Genomic DNA, 19,270 nt, shown 5'->3' with positions numbered 1-19,270 from the left:
AATCAAGAAAATGAAAAGAAGCTCTCTTTAGCCTGAGAGTGAGCCCTGAAGTCAGCGTGTCATTTAAATGAAATGAGAGAACTCCAAAGAAAAAAGCCTCAGCAACATACTGCTATCTTTGGGTAAACATTTGTTTGTAATATTTTTTAAAAATAATACTGTCAACTTCAGTGATTGACGATTTCACCCCATTTATCACTGACAACCAGAATTATTTTTTCAGCTGTGGATCATGTTAATTGTGGAAGCTAATAGAAAGGAATGTGAGGTAAATGGTCTCAATACCTTTAGTATATGTGATGACTTTCACAGACTTGCAGTACTGTATTTACTGTAACCAAATGGTCATGCTCTATATCTTAAAGGCAAAAGTGAACTTTCCTGCATCAATCACACTCCTGCAAACCATGCAAAAATATTTTAGACAAGGCAATTAGCATTTTTAAAAATCAACCTTAGTTTCAAATAATTGAAGGAAGTTCAATTCAATTCTTTCAATTCTGACACCCATGTGTAAACCAGAGAGGATTCCAGCTACCAAGTTGGCAAAGTAATTTATTAAAAATGGACTAATACTGTTATAACTCATGTTACTAAAAATGAGTGCTAATTTCTTCTCTGCGGCAAGATAAATATTGAGAAAAGGATGATATTGCATTTTTCATTCCACTGTTAGACAAGAAAAAAAAAAGAAAAAAAATGTTTTCCAGATACTGCAGTTAATCCGTGTTAATTTTAAATGGTGCCAATCCCTTTCACATCTTGAATCTCCAGGTCCTACAAAAATACCATACATGGAAATGCTATAATAAAATAGTTCTGATGTAGTTTTGTAAACAGGTATTTGTTTTCACAAGCATTAAAATTTGATACTGTCAGAAATGGGGTCTTTGAAAGTTACAATAATACAGTAATTTGAATATAAGTTTGTCTGGGGAAATGTTAGGATATGTGCTTTCAAATAAATGAGAAGGTGACAAAAGACAGAAAATGCTGTTTTAGTGTATGTTAACAAAACACAAAATGGATTCATTTCTATAGATGAGATTTTTAAAGTGCCAACTTTAATGCACAGTAGGAATTATTGCTTTCAAGGGACTATGTCAAAATTGACAAGCCCAAAATGCAACCTACTATAAAATTAGACTCTTTACATTTTTTTACAGGATGCCTGTTTGATCTTAAATATCTATCAACATTCCTAATTCAAGACTGTCATATTGTGAAAACACCAAATACTTTGCTGTGTGATTAGCCATTAAACTTGTTTTAGTTTTCCAACATTCATATGCAAGTCATGATTTCCTCTCTCCTGCCTACCATCTCTGGGATTGTGCATTTGAACAGCACTAGACCTTTTGTTTGGGATTTCCATGATTTAGCATTTCAGCTGGCACTGTTTTATAATGAAGTTACAAAGTTCCTGTCCTTCAGTGTTCAATGCTTCCTTAGAAAGATGGCAGATCTTCATATGTGGAAGTTGCAAAATCAGAAAAGGATTTTTTGTCTCCTTTTTCTTATTACATACAAATGCTTTCTAGTGAACACTGAAATGCAATTAATTATAGTTACATTGCATGGTAACAAAATAAACAACAGCATTTCACTTTTGCAAGGTGATAGGTGAAAAAAGAAGTACTGTGGTGGCTAGTTTTATTTGTTGTGATTTTTAGGTACAATTCATGACTCTTGCTTCTTAGCAAGTGGCCAGTTTTCAAATACATAAATATAGTTACATATATATTTTTTTCATGTATGAGAATATGTTTCTATGCTTAAAAATTAATTGCAACAGCTTTTTATTATAAATAAGGTCTTTACCAAAACCAGCCTGGAGGAGACTGAGGGGAGATTTCATCACAGTCAACAACTTCCTCATGAGGGGAAGCAGAGGGGCAGGCCCTGATCTCTGTGGTGACCAGTGACAGGACATGAGGGAATAACCTGTGTCAGGGGAGGTTTAGGCTGTGTATCAGGAAAAGGTTCTTCCCCCAGAGGGTGTTTGAGCACTGGAGCAGGCTCCTGAGGGAAGTGGTCACAGAACCAAGTGAAACAGAGCTCAAGAAGCCTCTGGACAAAGCTCTCAGGCACATGGTACCATTCTTGGGGATCGTGCTTTGCAGGGCCAAGAGTTGGACTCAGTGATCCTTATGGGTTCCTTCCAACTAAGAATATTATGCAATTCAGGCTATTTTCAGGCAAAGAGTGTCTCTTTGGCTGTAATCATCCCGGACCTTTCCTGGGCCTTTTGCTGATTACTTCAGTTGGGTTTTCTGTAAACCTGACAAGATTAGAATACTTCTGTTCTCTCTCAGTTTATTGCCACAGCTAACTGGAGCTCCATAGACTAATGTTGGTACCAATACTGACATTTGCATATCTGCCTTTCCTAGAGAGACTTGTGATTAAAAAATTAAGGTATATTTAAGACATTATAAATGGAAGTGCTGAACATGTTTGATGCACAAACACACCCTCCACAAGCAAGGCTGTCCTGAATATATCCCATTAAAACCCACCAGAATACCACATATTACATTTTCCTATGAAATTCATCTATAATGAACAAGCATTATATATAGCCTATTTTGGCTTCTCTAAACATAGCTGTGATAAAAGCTAAAATACATTATAAACCACTAGAATTAAGAATGTCTCAGAACTATTTAAATTAAACTTCAGTCAAACCCACACAATGAAATTAGTCCGTTCACTCATGAGGGCAGAGGATTGAAAAGGGTAATGATCTTCTTCAGTTTCTTCACCTAACAGAATTCAGCACAGCCTACTTGATTTCAGGTGTCCTTTTCAACTACAGATGCTGAAAAAGGTATGGGTTTTGTTTTTATATTGGATATGGGACTCCCTCTTATCCTCATGTTAACCTGGGCCCTGGATGACTAACCCTACAGCTGACACAAACAGATGTTTTTATTTGTTTAAACTATTAGGTCAAAGGGCTAATGAGCTAATGAAAATTCTTTTAAGAGCTATCAAATGAGGCATGATTAGCTGGTTTTCAGTTCCTATTTGTATGAAACAAAAGAATTTAAAAGAATCCTCAGTTTAGAAATCTTTCATTTCATTCCTAGTCTTGATTAAGAGGCAGATTTAAAAAACAGTGACATGAGAAAAGCATACCTCAGTAACTGCATTACCAACTTCAGTCTAGTTTACCAATGGTGTTCTTCCATCAGCTGTTACAACTTGCATTGTGAGAGCACTTCCTACTCAAACAGTGCTTGACAGGATAACATTGAGCCGTTTCAGCAAGCTTCTGTATTTCCCAGAATATATTCCTTTGCTCAGCTTCTGTAACTTCTGTTTTGTATATGTACTTTGCCATGTCATTTATTTAAAAAGAATTTCTAGTCACATAAACATGGCCCTCAGTTTAATATTATGGAATAATTGTGCAGGGATTATTCCAATCTCTGTTTCACCAATAAACCTGCAATATCTTTCAGATATACTTCCAGAGTAAAAACATCTTGCTATGGAAGAAATCCGCTGATTTTGGAAGCTTCTATTTCATACATATGTATGTGAATTTGCGACTATGTATGATGTACCAATACTTACACAGTAGTATTTGTTTTCACTTATGCATAAATAATTTATCTTGAAGAATCCAAATCAAGGTAATATGCCATGGCCCTAAACTGGCTACTTACTCAAGAAACAAAAACTTATCAAGTCAGTTCTACACAGTGTTTATTTTTTTTTTTTTTTTTGATAGTGGAAATCATGTATAAATCACAAACAGTACAAGTTTCCCATGTCAGCAGCTGACCACTTGATTGGGTCAGCTTCTGTTGATACTGCATTTTTAGTATAAAGTCAAGATAATATGGCAGTTAACTAATACTTTTGACTACAGTAAAGATACAAACTTTTGTAATATAAATTAATTGCCATTACAAAAAGGCAACTGTATTAAGTAATACGGTACAAAAATCTGCAACTTCTATAAATATAACGAAATGCAGGAAGTTAAACGAAATAATACATCACAGATTTTTGTATAGCGCATTTGAATAGGCAAGCTAAGATACACATGGAGCATTATACAGCAAGAAAGAATATCAAAACCCACTAAGACTGATATTTTAAGCCATACAAATGCTAAAAGTACAAGTACAGGGCACAACATGAAGCAGTTAAAATTGCCAGCTCAGAGTGGGCAGACAAGGCCTTACTGATGAGTTGTAAAGCATTAGGCAGCAGACAGAAGGTTGTCAAAACCACCTGTTGTTGGATACTGATTGATAATGTTTTCATTCTGACGGCTGAGACACCGCAGACAGCCACAGGTCTGAGAAGAAGCCCAGTGTGGGCACACACACATATACACACAAAGTAATTTAACAGATGGCTAAAGAACATTAAAGCACAATATCTTTTTTTTTAAAAGACAATGTTCACTCCTTAATGAACTTGCATGGAAGCCCAAGCCTAGTGCCCAAGTTTATTCCACCTAAATGACAAACACATGTGAAAAGATTAAAACAAACAAACAAAACCCAAAGCAGTTAAGATTGGTTATCTGAATGAAAACTGCATGGTGCTTACATATTCTACCATAGTCAGAGCATTCAACAACACTATAGACAAGGAAGTGTGACATGAGCTGCTATGAACATTGTTATCCCCTCATAAAAAGGTGAAGTTGTTGATAGACGTTTAAAAGGTACACATCCATTAAGTCCATCTACAACACAAAACCACAAAACCTACATTCAAAGTAGTGTTGGTCTTAGTCTTCAGCAGTTATGAGGTATTGTTTCAACTTGTGATGAGGAATGATCACTCTATTAGTAAGAAAAAGCATACTCAAAATAATTCTGAAAATTAAAATCACTGCTTCTGTGCAGTTGACTTTTGCCTAAACTAAAAACACTGAAGTATCAAAAGGTCCTAGTCTAAATGGCCACTGGCATACTCCAAAACCACATTATCATGGACTTCTTGGGCCTTTCCATGTTAGTTATGTAGCAGCTTCAAACAGTGCATAGCCGGGAGATCACAACCAAAAGAAAACTTGGAGCCACTAAAGTTTTCGGACCAGACAAACTCACTGATGGTAGAAATAAGTACAGCTTCAAGAATGCAAGAGAGTTGGGCTTATTTTCATTTCCTGTACCTTTTGGTCCATAACTAAACAAAGCAGGGGAAAATGGTAAAAAAATGTTATTTCACATCTTCTAACTTATGGCCAATGAAAAAGCAGTAAAAGCTTGGAATCCCTCATTTTGCTTCCCCAAACTGCCTGCCTTCTCTGGGAAATAATGCTCCTACTCCTCCTCCCTGCTTATTTTTCATTGTCCCTAAATAATACAGAAATTTGGGGACTTTGGGGAAATCTGGGGCCACTGTAGCCTTTAAGCTCATGTCAGCAACAAGAGAGTTTGGAAATGTAAATTAGATCCAGTTCCTCTTTAAATCCAGGGAAAGGAACCTCCTTAGCCCTCACAAGAGAAACTGATGGGCAGCTGGGTCCTGACTAAAGTGTGCAGAGAGAACTGAATCAAAGCAGTTGATTTAAAATGAATGTGCTTTAAAATGAACAATTCCAGTTCTTGGTTGTTTCTAAGAATATTAGCAGTGACGATTGACCTGACAGGAAAGAGACCATAAAACAAAGCAAGGACATGCCCTTTAGGCTTCCTGCCTATTCCATCTCAAAATTTAAAAAGGAGTTTACCAGTTTTCCCAGCTTCTTTTTGTTAATAGGAAGCAGTCACAATAGTGGGAACAGTGCAAGAAATTCATGGAAATTGAAAAGTAAACTAGAATACCTATTAGAAACATTTTGTTTAACAAAGAGCAAAATTACAATTAATAGAGAAATGGCTTTTATGTGCCTTCAAAAGCTGATGTTTACTATTTTCTTATCCCCAAATAAACTAGTAAGAAACTACAATAAACTTAAAACAGAAGATAAATGCTCAGAGTGGAAAGATATGTTGCTTAAAGCCCTGAAAACAAGGCATTGTGTGTTTCAAGACAGAAGCAGAGTTGATCAGGAACTAATGACACCTCATTTGAGTTTGTGTTTGCAGACATTTATGCACAAGGATAGCTGAATGCACAAGGCACAGCATTCAAGGTGTGCACCAATCCAACTGACTGATCTGCACATACCCTGTTGTCACTGTGAACCAGTGGCCTGGCATGTTTCTTCAATGGACAAATCAGTTTATGAGTTTTTTAAAAATCAACAAAAGGTAGCCAAAATACTGCAAATCTGCAATGGGGAAAACACAGAAAGAGGAAAAGTGGACTGTGTTATGTGACTCAAATCGACTTTTTCTAAATGCATTACAAATGTTGTTTCCAATGCCTACTTTTTCATCTTCTAAGTAACATTTAGCCCAGAGGAAGTTTGAAAGAACAAGATATAATCCCCTTGAAAAGAGAAGCTTATTGTACAAACACTGGAAGACTCTTAATTACGGGATAGATGCCTTGGCAATGTTACAATAACAGTAGTAGTCTACAAATGAGTGATAAAGGAAGTATTTGATATCACTTATACTTTTAACTAGTAATAAAGCCTCCACAGATGAACTTAGAGATATTTGCTCTGCTTTTCTTATGGAAAACTACTTTCAAAGAAAATTATTACTTTATTCAACTTCTGTATATTTCTAAAATCTTTCATATACCTCTAAAAATCTTTTTACTTAGATCAGCTGTTTATGTCAGCTGATTTCCCCAAGTACTGTTATCTGTGCACATCTGTTTGTTAATTTACTTTCCAGCAAACTTCCAGCAAAATACCATACTGCCTCTGGCAGGGTTTTGCAGTGACTTTAGAAGAGACTCAACTACCTTGTGGAGTCCACCACCTCAACTGTGTGTTCACTTAGTAAAACCTCAGGAATAACCTTTGCATTAACATGAAACTGCTTGACTTTTAGGTATCCTATTAAGGTTCTCAGTGGCTGTGCTTTTGCATAATGTGAGATCAATAAACAAGCTAAATTAGACTCATAAATTCTTCAGACATTACTTATTTTTTAAAATTCAAGGTAACACGTGGAATTCCTCCTTTACAGACTATGTTATTTTTGTGCGTGTAAATTTTTCTACCAAGGATGATCACAATGCAAGAAAGCAACATGCAGTGTGCAGAAATAGTGGTAAACAAAGAGGAACTTTCTACTTCAGTAGTGTAGACAACTTTACTGGAAATAGCTGTGTACCTTATTCACAGAACATTTATTTTAACCAAAGGACATTCTGCATTAACTCTGTATGAACAACATATCACAGCTGAGCCTTGATACTACACTGTAATTAAGCTGTGACAGAGTGAGCAGGTACAGCGATGCGTGGGAACCTCTTCTTTCTCTTGGCTTTCACATTCTTGAAGGTTCGAAGTCTCTCTCTTCTAGCAAGTTTATTAGGAGGGAGAAACTGTCTTTTACTGCCTCCATATCATCCAAGGAGCAGGGCTTAAGAATCCAGCGCTTTCCACGTGCAAGTGGCTCAAGTTCAAAATATTTTTTTATCTATTAAGAAAAAAAAGAGAGACAAATGTATTATATTATATTATGACAACTCTGTCTCACATCTAAAAAATCAAACCAAACTAAACCAAACAAAAACATGTAAAAAAATCAGGATATTAATTTTCAGAATCATACCCACAGCTGCTCTTATAATACAGGTTATATGACATGACCTGAAAGAGTTTTCTTTAGGGGTGCTTGGAAGCTACCATTCTACCCATACATTTAACAGCATGGGAGGTCTGAGGAGGACCAGACTTGAGTCAAACAGCAAAGCACATGAAGCATATGCTCAAAAACATATCCAAAACAGCAAAAGTAAATAAGAAATGGTGTTTGTATTTCAATGTTAAAAATGTATGTTTCATTATACTCTTACTGGTAAACACTTAAGATATAGAATTTGTCATACTACTGTAACTTCACAAATTAAACATAAAAAATGTACAGATCCTAAACATTCCAATCAAACATGAGCTATAGCACAGCATCTCTTTGTGACCAAGAAAATCCAATGAAAATTAAAATTCTTCCAAAATTACTTAGTTTTTCTAAAATTAAATATAATATTTAATTTTATAAATTAACACACTAATGTTAGTAGGATGGTGGTATTATACATGAAACATGATGCAGTTTCTTGGAAACACCAGTCATTACTGACATTGCAACCACTGTCAAGACACAAATACAGACCCAGAAAGACTGAGAAAGGAAAGATTTTAATTTGGTAGTATACTCCAATCACTTTTCAAAATAGAAAGTACAATGTCAAAACAAGTTTTTGATGTCTCTTAGAAGAGAACAGCAGCCCACAGATTATACTGGCCCACAGTTTACTGTTTTTATTAAAATTTTAGGCTTTAAAGGTATTTGACATAAGAGTCTACTCATGTTTGACTTGTCCAATAGAATTTTAGTTTTTACATCCAAAACTACGTAACTCAGTTCCTGCTACTGTCCATATATCAACAGAAATACTTAGTCCTGACTTAGTTTGAACATTCTTGTTAATTGTAATTATTGCAAAATACTCTTAATTTTCTTTTAGCACAGATTGTGCCATAAATATACAGCACAATTACAGGAAAGGTTACTCACAACATGGTAGGCAATAGAGGCCCTAGATAGGCAACAGGAGCCACACTGCTTAAGGCTCCATGTGCAGAAGGAATGAAAAGAAGAAAGGAAAAATAAAGGCTTTCAAAGCCCATACAAACTGCAACATCTCTGTGTAGCTCTTATAGTGTCTACTGATAAACAACAGTTTTGTTTATCCATTAATGTATTCTAATAGAAAAAACCAAGTTGAGTTGTATCAACTCACATAATTCAAAATTCAACCATGATCAGGCAGGCTTTCTTATTTTTTTAGACAGCAATTTCAACCAGAATGTTTAGTGACAAATATTAGGGAAAAAAAGGTGGTTTTGAGACGAGAACTTCTGCTAACCCAGAAACAACATTGTGAAAAATTTTAAATCTTTTTTCATCAAAGTAGAATTGTACCAATAACATTTGAAAACGATGTGTGGTACTTGTTACTCACTTCCCCTCAAACAAATTTAGAAAATATACCAGTTGAAATATATGGGGCTTCAGCAAACCAGTATTTTAATAGCAACGTACCAAATTTTTAGCATTGCTATCTCAGTGCTGATACTGATATCACCAGTATCTGATATGTTAATGCACTTATATGTAATAAAAACCAAAATACTAATATCTACAAGGGATGTATTGCAACTTTTCCAGCAACTTGAATTTACTCCCATTACTACACTGAGTTAATGGCACTAATCATAGTATTGGAAAAGCAGAGCAAGGAAGCTCTATTGACTGTTCCAGCAGCAACCTCCTTGACTGTCACATGAGGGGAGGAAGTAAAAGCTGCACAGAAAGATAACAAAGCAAGCTGTCAGCGCAGCTAGCGGATAGAGCTGCCCGCTGGTGTTAAGCTGACAAATATGGCTGAGTAATCTAAGATGTTTCAGACCTACAACCCAGAGGATGTCCACCACACCCCCTCTACTGGAAGACTATTGCCATCAGACCCTGGAGCTCACTGAAGTCAGTTCACAATCTTCTTTACACAGCCTCTTGGATTAAGGCTCTGACATATGAAGGAAAGTCATTACATTGTAAGGACAGCACTTGGTTTTTAAAGTAGAAACACATGCTCAAGGAAATGATGGCAGTAACTAGCACTGAGCATTTGTGGGCAAATACAACACAAGTTACCAAGTTCTAGCCAAGAAAAATACAATGCCTTTAAGCTATATTTCAGTGACTGCAGATGCCAACAGATTTAGTGAAACAAATTTTGCAGATAAATTATTTGAATGCCAAAGTTGATCAAAATGTATTTTTTTCTGCTTCTATCTATATAATCAAATTGTTACTAAATTGTCACTAATTACTAAATTAGTGATGCGCTGTCATCATTTTTCACACTAAGGAACAGTTCAGAGTATCTGCAGTAATAGATCCTAGATGAATACTGAAAGTGTTTGTTAGGTGGCTGTTTTTAAAATGTGAGGGTTTGATACTGACATGAAAGTACAACTGCTTATATTCACAAGAGTTATTTCATTCATACCTTCTGCAGAAAAAAAAAAAATTTGCTAGTTGACTTGTGTCTAATACTAATCTAGAAAGATAACACTAGTTGGCTTACAAATAATAACTCACTAAACAAGAAGTAGCACAGAAGTGATTTTTACAACCCAAGGGACACATTGTGGTGTGTTACTATACTTCCTCATTTAAACTTCATACCACAATGGAGTTTGTTAAACCTCAAGGTTTAGCAAGCAGGCTCTCTGGACTTTGAAACTTCCAGAAAGAAGTTGGCAGACCCAAATATTTTCCAATTTATGGTAACTTCTTCTGCCTTCAACTCAGAAGAAGTCATTCTGTTCTAAAAGCAAGTACTTTTTTTAGACTTTAAAAAAGAACCATTTTTTACATGCAATAGATGAAACATGAAAAGTTTGACACAATCAGATGCCCAATTCTTTTTATACAGTTGAGTTTTCCACTGGAATGCACTCAGCTCTCCATCTGTATTTGTTTTTGTAGCTCCTTTCTGCCCCACTGACCATCATCCACACTCATTACCTGCAGATTTCCTAAGAAGACATACACTGATCACCAAAGTGTCCAAAGAAAGCTGAAATTCACTGAATACTCACACACCTAGGTAGCTCTTGCATAATCAGCAGTTGCTATTTTACAGCTCCCTTCAATCACACTAGCACAAAGGGGTGAGTTCCTAAGAGAAGCTCTTCTCTTCCCCTCTGCACAGTGAAAAGCTTTCTGCCTGTTCATGGATGCTGAAGTGAAATATAAAGACTCAAACATGTTTCAGAACTCCGCTGCATTAGATGCACATTTACATACTGGCTTTGCATTTTCAAGAGTTTACTTTGAGATTACTAAATTTTTTAAGATATAGTCTTAGAAGAATAAGAATTAAGATTAAGATTAATAATTTTAAGACTTCTTTACTAATTTTTACAGGATATCTTGACTCCACATGGGGGCCTTGTTTTATAGAGAACCTGACATTGTATTTATGCCACATTCTGAAGTCAATAAAACCTAACAATACATTTGCAATTCCCACTCTTCTCACACTCTACCTTCTAAGTCTATTCTACTGGCACAATACACTAAACATATGGTTATCAAATGTTGCTTAACCTACGTGCTAGAAAAGTCAAGACACAATAAAAAGGACCAGTGCCCAGAACCTCAGCTGGTGTAAATTATCATAGCAGTGTGGAACTGATGTTACTAAATTGATATATGTAAGCTGAGTAACCAGGCCCTGCTGAAAGCTTTTCTGTGTTCTATTGCTGAACTTCATCATCTAGTCAGTTCACCACCCATGTGAACATAAGATCTATAGGAAAACTTAGATGTTCTAATATATGAGAAGAGTAATCTCCATTATTCAACATGAAAAAAAGCTGATTGAAAGCATTATTTTTCATTCAAATTCAAAATTATACTACCAAATTTCATCAACATAGAAGAGCTTCCAGCCCACTGTGACTAATCTGTTGTAAACAAATACAAAATTCAGATAGTCACTTACATTACCAGGCTGGTAAATGGAGAACTTAATGAATTTTTTTTTTCATTCATTGCTGTTTTATTGAAAAAAAAAATTGGGACAAAAAAATTGTAACAAAACATGTATATTATATCCATGGTCTTGTCAGTGTCCCCACTAGACTAAATTTTTGAAAGACTTAAATTTTCACAGGACTTACCAATTATTACTGCAAAAGGCGGACTGATGAAGGTATGAATTGAACTAAAATAATCTATTTTGCTGAATCCATGTATTAACCATAAGACATGGTTCATTCATCCATTCCAAATCTGCATGGACAAGAAACAAAGTAATAATGGGAGACTGGAGTAGCCCATATTAACACTGTGAAAGTTTCACTGAGCTCTGATGCTGATAATATCTTTTCAGACATCATAAAAATCTGCTTTTTGGAGCAACCATTTAGAAGACACAGCAGAGAGAGGGAATTTTGCTTGCTGTCTCTACAAACAACAGACAAGCTGTCTATAACAATTATTGTGCAAATTCAATATATTTGGAGAAGAGAAAGAGCCAAAGGTACTTTATCTTACATAGCACTAAATTTTAAAAAGGAAAACGACATAAAATTTGTAACTTAAAGAAAATTAACTGTGCAGCTAAAAAAGTAAAATGGTTGCAGGTGGCACAGAAAAAAATACCATAATTAGAGGCTCAGAGTATATTTATACTGCTTCAGAAGACTTTAAAATAAACAAAAAAAGCTTTCACCAATTGCAGTAAGGAAAAGGATGGCATTAGAGGTAAAAGAAGTCAAGTCTAAAAAAAGAAAAGAAAAAAACAAAAGAAAGAAATTTCTGGCAAATTAAATAGAAACCACAAATGTTGACCTGCTAACCACAGAGCAGAACTCATTACTTAAATCACCACTGATGCTAAAAAGTAAATTGAAATCCACTCTAGCTTATGTTGGTGTGCTTGACTACAAACTGCACAGCCTCTTGTGCTGCTACATGAGCTTTTCTGCTGGTTCTTTTCTGAGTACAGTGATTTGTAGGATTGTGTGGAGTGGACTGATAACCACTTAATCTTAAATCAACAAGTTCAACCCACTGTTATACAGGAGTTTATATGTCCATGCTTTTCATGAAAAATCTGCTAGAAAGCTTCTTATCAGACAGTCCACTTGGCTAAAAAGGACCTCCTGTCTGACCAGAGCAGCTGTAACATGCACAACTCTCAGCCAAAGTTTTGTAATATTTATTCATCCTACAGAGACACTTCACTTCTAAAAAGATACTTCACTGCACGTGCCTGCCCGTATGCTTCTTCTTAACAGTGATCTCATCCTTGTCTAGAGGGATCCTTGTAATGCACCTATGCATCATAAGCACTCCTCCTAAAGCACCTGTACCTCATGTTTATTGATTCCATATGTAATATCTCTTACAACAGGGAGGGGAATGAAAGTGCCTCAGCTGATGAGAAGGGATGGTGATGTGCTGTGGTCTGGAGCAACCTATGCACAGGCCTACTCCCAGGAATGCCAGCGGAGGTCCAACAACACTATCACCAACAGAAATGCTTTTATATTCTAGCTCTTTGAGGATATATATTTCACTGCTCACCAACTTCAATGTGCCAAGGAATCCAAAGTCTGTATGCACAACGTTAAAAATTTGCAATGAGTCCATTAAGTACATATGATAATCAAATTTATGTAATTGAGCTGCCTTTTTTTTAACTTTAAAATATAACTGCTGAAGTAAAATAAAAAGAAAAAACAAGTCTGTCTTCCTCAGCATTTCTGTGTCATAGCAGGGTAAGCAATTTCTCTAGACAGGATTACAAAACCATCAGAGGCTTTTTAGTACATCTCATAAGTAGTGGTCACTGCTTTACAAATTGGTATTTCTAGTTTGTACAGCTTTACAAAAATTTTTTAAGATTTTTGCCTTTTATAAAAGACTACCTGAAACACATCCAACTCAACTTTGTAAGAGAGCTGGATGATATTTTTGGCTTATAAGTCTTTACAAAGGGGAATGCAGTCACTTAAAGCAATGTACACAGTGCTTTGTGCATGTTCCCATCCTTGTTATCTCCAGTGGCCACAAGTCACAACACTTTTCAGATTACAAGTGATAGTTGAAAGAAATGTATTTTAAAGAAGATAACTAACTATTCAGAATGAAGAAATAGGATGCCTGACAAATCCACAGAGCCACACTATTCCAGAGAGCACAGATTATTGGCAAATGCAAGCAGGAGACAAGAAAAGGAGGAGTGAGCTAAAGAGCTGGAAGGTTTTTAAAACAGAGAAGTTGGGGTGTTTTTTTTACAGACAGACAGAGTCATGTTACATTGGGTCTGGAAAAATAAGATGGATGAGAGTGAGGACAGAAAATTGCAGAGGTTGCAGAAGTATCACTGAGATTTGTATGAGGATGGAAGCAAAGATACGCTTTGAGAAGCCACTAGGATCCATGAACTCTTTGCACACACTCTTTGTATTACCACACAACAGTGTACTACAGTGCATTAGATTTTTTTTTTTTTGTTAGATTCTGTTGTTTTGTACAAAAGAAATAGTAAATTGTGTAGCTGCCAAAAACAAACACCTATACTTTGCCTTCTATGTCTTATTGACCCAGGATATTCCTTTCATATAAGTATGTGCTTTTCTTACAACTGGAAGCAATAGAAATAACACGAGAAGAGCAGCAGCATACTTATATAGGGAAATCCAGACTTCCAGATGAAGATTCATATAACCATATAACCAGGAAAACAAGATAAGGGCTCACAATTATCCAACCCTAGAGTGAGTGAAAGAGCATCTTGAGTGATAAGGGAAACAAGAACAGAGAAGAGGATACTGTAGAAAATGCATGCAATGAAAGCATAGTAAAATATTTTTCTTTAACGCCACTTTAATTCTTTATTTTACTTCAAAGAATTACTCAAAAGTGAAAATCAAACATTACCTTAAGTTACTGCTCCTTTTACTTTCTCTCTTACCCACTGTGTTTTATTAAGTACTATGGGTTGCCACAGATAACTCTCTGACAGTTGTGTACTTACACATAAAGTTTTAGAATAAAATCCTAAAGAGTAATGCTGAAAATTAGCCCTGGTTAAAGATAGCTATTTGGAGGACATCTAAAATTCACATATCTTTTTTCCTGCACATGGAGCACAGGCACAAAAATTGTCAATTTACTGTATATAAGGACAATTTTCTATTTTAGTGTATTCTTAGCACATCCTAGTACCAAAAAGCTGTACCAAAAATAACTGATTGAATATAAGATAAATTTAAACTTAAGATAACTGTACCCCTGTATCAGCAGCAAGGAGCAGGATTTCCAAGGGCTTTGTGGTTGGCTCCTCACATTCACACTGCTGACACTGTTCCAAGTTAACAGTCAGATTGAGCACAAAAGAAAAGTCACTCAGCAGCAGCTGTGGTTTTGTGAGGGGTGTGCTCCCACAAGCAGACACAGACAGTAGTAGTGCCTATTTCCCTTGCTCCTTACCAGGTACAGAGCACAGCATGTTAGTATAGGATGGTTCCAACCTCCCTTCAGGTCTTTTGCCAATGGGAGAACTATTTGTTATGTACAGTCTGCACAGAGGCAGTGGCAGCCCTGAACTAACTGCAATTAACCATTCCTTGTTCAAAAGCAGAAACTGTGTAATAAATCAATTTGAAAAAGTTAACATAAAATACTTGTTAAGTAAAAATTGTTCCCAGAGACCATGCCACTGCCAGGTTCAGTTCCTGGCTGTCGAAATGCCACAGGCTCTTGACCCTCCCAGCTGCTCCAGTACCAGGAACTTCTCTGGGACCTCTTTCTGAGGATTTCTTTCTGCCCTGTGTTTAGAGGATGCGAGTCTGTACTTTGTGTTTTCTAGATCCATGCCTCTGAGAAAATTAATGCCTCCAAAATCACAGCAAGCCACCATTTAAAACTACTATTCCAGGCAGCTCCAGACTCATCTATTTCTTGATACTTTTTAACTCTCCACCTAGAATTACAGCAGAACCCCTCCAGGTTTTCTGACCAGGGCTTGCTTGAGTAAGGCCCCCCTCACTGCTTTCAGATTTCTTCATAATGCAAAAGGATACCAAGAGAAAAATTACACAGCTCAATTCAGATATAGTCCTGTACACAGGAGAACATCCATGTGCAAAACAAATCTGTCACTAACCCTAAAATGATAAGAAATGCATGAGCAATCATAGATATGGAAAAAAGTGAGCACTTTACAGCAAGACAGAATGTTTTAAGTCAAGTGAATGGGAAGTAATATTAACAAACTAACTTGCACTGAGATTTGCAACAGTGGTGCTAGAAAAGACATGAATTTGGAGGAGATGGGTGAAAGCAATGAGATGCTGAAGAAAAATATTGTTCTTTTGAGTCTTAATCTTAAAGGTAAAGATTCTTTCTGCTTTTTAAGTGACAGAGTTATTCCTTCCATTAGCATAGGTTGCAGCAGGGAATTCCACCTTTCTGAAAAGTTTTTTAGTAAAAATATTTCATGGGAAGGGAATGAGTAATGAATATTTTTCTGTTACTGCATTGAGAGATTACTTCCCTATATTATATTGATCCACACTTCAAGGAAAGAGATTAAATAATCAAGAATTGCACATACAAGACGGAAGAAAGATACATGGGTACCTCGGGAAGGATATCAACCTTTACATAAAAAAATCCAAACCAGCCCCAAAGTACCATAAAATGGCTTGGGCTGGAAGGAATCTCAAAGATCATCCTATTTCAACCCCGCTGCCATGGGCTGTGACACCCTCCACTAGACCAGGTTGCTCAAAGTCCCATCCCACCTCGAACACTTCTGGAGATGCGGCATCCACAGCTTCTCAGGGCAACCTGTTTAAATGTTTAACTTCCCCATAGTAAAGCATTTCTTCTCAATACCTAATCTAAACCTGTTCTCTTTCACTTGAAAGCCATTCCCTCTTGTCCTATCACCACATGCCCTTATAAAAAATCCCTCTCATCTCTCCAAAGAATGGCCAAACTCTGACTGACAGCATTTGTAAAATTTATGGTCTTCTTAAAGGAGAGCTGCTGAAAATAATATTGAAGCAGCATAAAACAGGTTTTGTAATAAAGCGATTGTTACTTTAAGTGAATTAAGGCTTTTCTTTGTACATGCCAACTGTGGAATACTTTTAAAGTCATTGAAAAGACAGATTATTTCTGAAAAAAAGCATCTGGAGGCAGGTGCTATGTCCTAGTAATGCCCCAATTATCATGACTGTACCAATGAAAAACAAAAGCAGATACCTGTCAAGTGATTCTAGCAGAAAGGGAAACCTAGCTTTTGAAAGCTGACAGCTCCTTCCCTCTACCTTTGGATGTGACTTGCTGTTTTACCAACAGCCCCTAGCATTACACCTGGGGTAAGCACTGCACTGAAAATGAAATCAATATAGCAAATGTATAGCTGACACTAACTTTTTATGGGGATGAGAAGATTAATATCATTTTATTAAAATAACTTAATGCAACAGATTTTTTTAAGCATTCTCGGCTTACCTTAGACAGTTACCTGTCTATTCAAAATTGGGGTCTAATAGAAGTAAAATCCCCTCTTTAAATTCTGAGGTTCTGGTGCTCAACATAAGTCAGAAATCCGCACATTTGCAATTCCTAATTTCATTTACTTTACATTAGAAATCATAGGCTAAGTTTGCTGACTACTAGTGACAAACTAAAAGGTTATAACCAGTAGCTCTTACGGAACATATTCAAAATTGGTACCATTTTACCACTTCCTGATAATGAATTATTACATATGTCGACAGCTAAAATGACCATAACTAAATACTCCTTACCAAACCAGGAAAGATTCTATATATTGAAGCTAACAAGTTTAAATTTCAAGCTCACATATGAGAAACAACCAATTATCCTGTCTGAAACACAGGCTTATAAAACCCTCAGTTACTTGTAAAATGGTCTGCTACACACGAGTAAGATGTTGTTTAAATGAGTTGTTTGACTAGATGCATTCACCATGAAATTGATTCTTTTAAAGCATTATTTTTAAACTTGATACAAGTTAACTGCATAAACTGAAAATGGGAAAAATCTGGCATTATAAAGCGTAAGTTGCAGTATGAGATTAGTATTTTATGATGTCAAGGGTTACTTGAATGAGAAACCCATCAAAAACAAATAGCCATTTGTGAGGCAGTAATTGAAAGGTTTAATATTATTAAACTATTCTGCTATTTCTAGGCCAAGATGTATAGTATATTATCTACTGTTATATCACCACTGCCTGTGCAACTCCAAAGTATTACAAAGGCAATAAAACAACAAATAGAACATCTTTCAACCACTAACGCCAAAAATAAATCTGAGTTGTGATTTTTCTATAGTCTGAAAGTAGCACTATATAATAGATTTTTTCTTGGCACTTCCAGTTAGATTTAGTATTACTCTCCTGTTATGCCTATTATTCAGTGATTGGCATAAGGGGATAACCAGCAACAGGTTACTGAATATTCTTCAATCTCCAGCTCAGAAACACAGTTTTCAGCCTTACCTGGTCCAGATTTCAAAGAAAGAGAAACTATTGCAAGGACATAATGAATTTAAGTATATGTGTATATATATATATAAATATATATATATAAATATATATATATATAAATATCACTAAAAATATGTTCTTAAATAACATTTTAGATTTGAATTTTTAGCACAGTCCTATATAAAGAGACAGACAGATCATGCCAGTTTTATGGAAAAGACTAGAAATTGCAAACTAATGTTTTATGTTTGCTTCCATAACTGAAAAATGGTTCAATTGTTTTATAGTGAATCAGTGTACTAATGGTATGCTGCTAATAATTCAGATGCTTCAGTGACTTATAACAAAAAAGGTCTACTTGGTAAAGAGCTAGAATTTGATATATTAATAATGTAATGTTTCCAACTGTCTTCTCACTAAAGAAATCACCTCCTTATAAGATGAAGCATTAACAACAATTTTTTAAAAAATAAACATTACAAAGTGTTTTACACATTGCTCCAGAAAAGTGGGAAAAGATGCAATGCTTCCTACTGCAATACTGTTTTGGAGATGGATCAAATTTTTGAGACTCCAAATAAATAAGTATTTGCACATTGTACAGCAATTTACTCAACATGCAGTGAAGAGTGCCACCAGCCACACTGTTTTATAAGACCAGTTGCAGACAGATTAATAGAAATGAGAGTGTCATCATCATGTCAGTCAGACCACAGGCAGTGCAGCAGGAATTGGAGAGGGTAAGTAGAGATCAGCCATATAAAAAGACTTTCGATTACTTAAAAGCAATAAAACATCCTGCTTCTAAAGATGTCTAATCCATGACAGCAAAAATTACTTCATATTTTAAAAATTCCAGTCCAGCTGGTAGTGCATCAGCTTGATGTTTGCCAGCTAGAAAGCACAAATCTGCAAAATATCCTTAAACATTTGAAGAAGAGTACACTGAAAAGTGAACAATGCTTAGAAAAATCAAGACTGAACAGCAATATCTGTAACAGAAAACAAAACATGTTTCCTTTGTTTCCTTCACAAGAGTTTAAATGTATTAACAGTATTTATCAGTAAAAAGAAGGTATAAATTAAATCACCTGGGTTTACATTAAAGACAAGC

The 19,270-nt window shown here is 35.7% G+C and overlaps 1 protein-coding gene across 8 annotated transcripts in view; it reads right to left on the bottom strand.

The window, feature by feature from the left end:
- Positions 1-19,270, bottom strand: part of ARL15 (ADP ribosylation factor like GTPase 15) — a 276,667-nt gene that overhangs the window by 10,135 nt on the left and 247,262 nt on the right. For 7 of the 8 annotated variants that reach the window (XM_053969065.1, XM_053969064.1, XM_053969063.1 and 4 more), the window contains one exon: positions 3,710-7,517. The exons of the other annotated variant lie outside the window; for it this stretch is intronic. In XM_053969065.1, coding sequence (XP_053825040.1) covers positions 7,365-7,517 — 153 coding nt within the window. In that variant the 3' untranslated portion in view covers positions 3,710-7,364. Of the gene's footprint in view, positions 1-3,709; positions 7,518-19,270 lie in introns of those variants that run through there. 8 annotated transcript variants of the gene reach the window in all.

The sequence above is a fragment of the Vidua chalybeata genome, chromosome Z (genome assembly GCF_026979565.1).
Source record: "Vidua chalybeata isolate OUT-0048 chromosome Z, bVidCha1 merged haplotype, whole genome shotgun sequence".
NCBI lineage: Eukaryota > Metazoa > Chordata > Aves > Passeriformes > Viduidae > Vidua > Vidua chalybeata.
The sequence above is the reverse complement of the archived record's forward strand: the minus strand, read 5'-3'. Positions and strand labels throughout refer to the sequence as shown.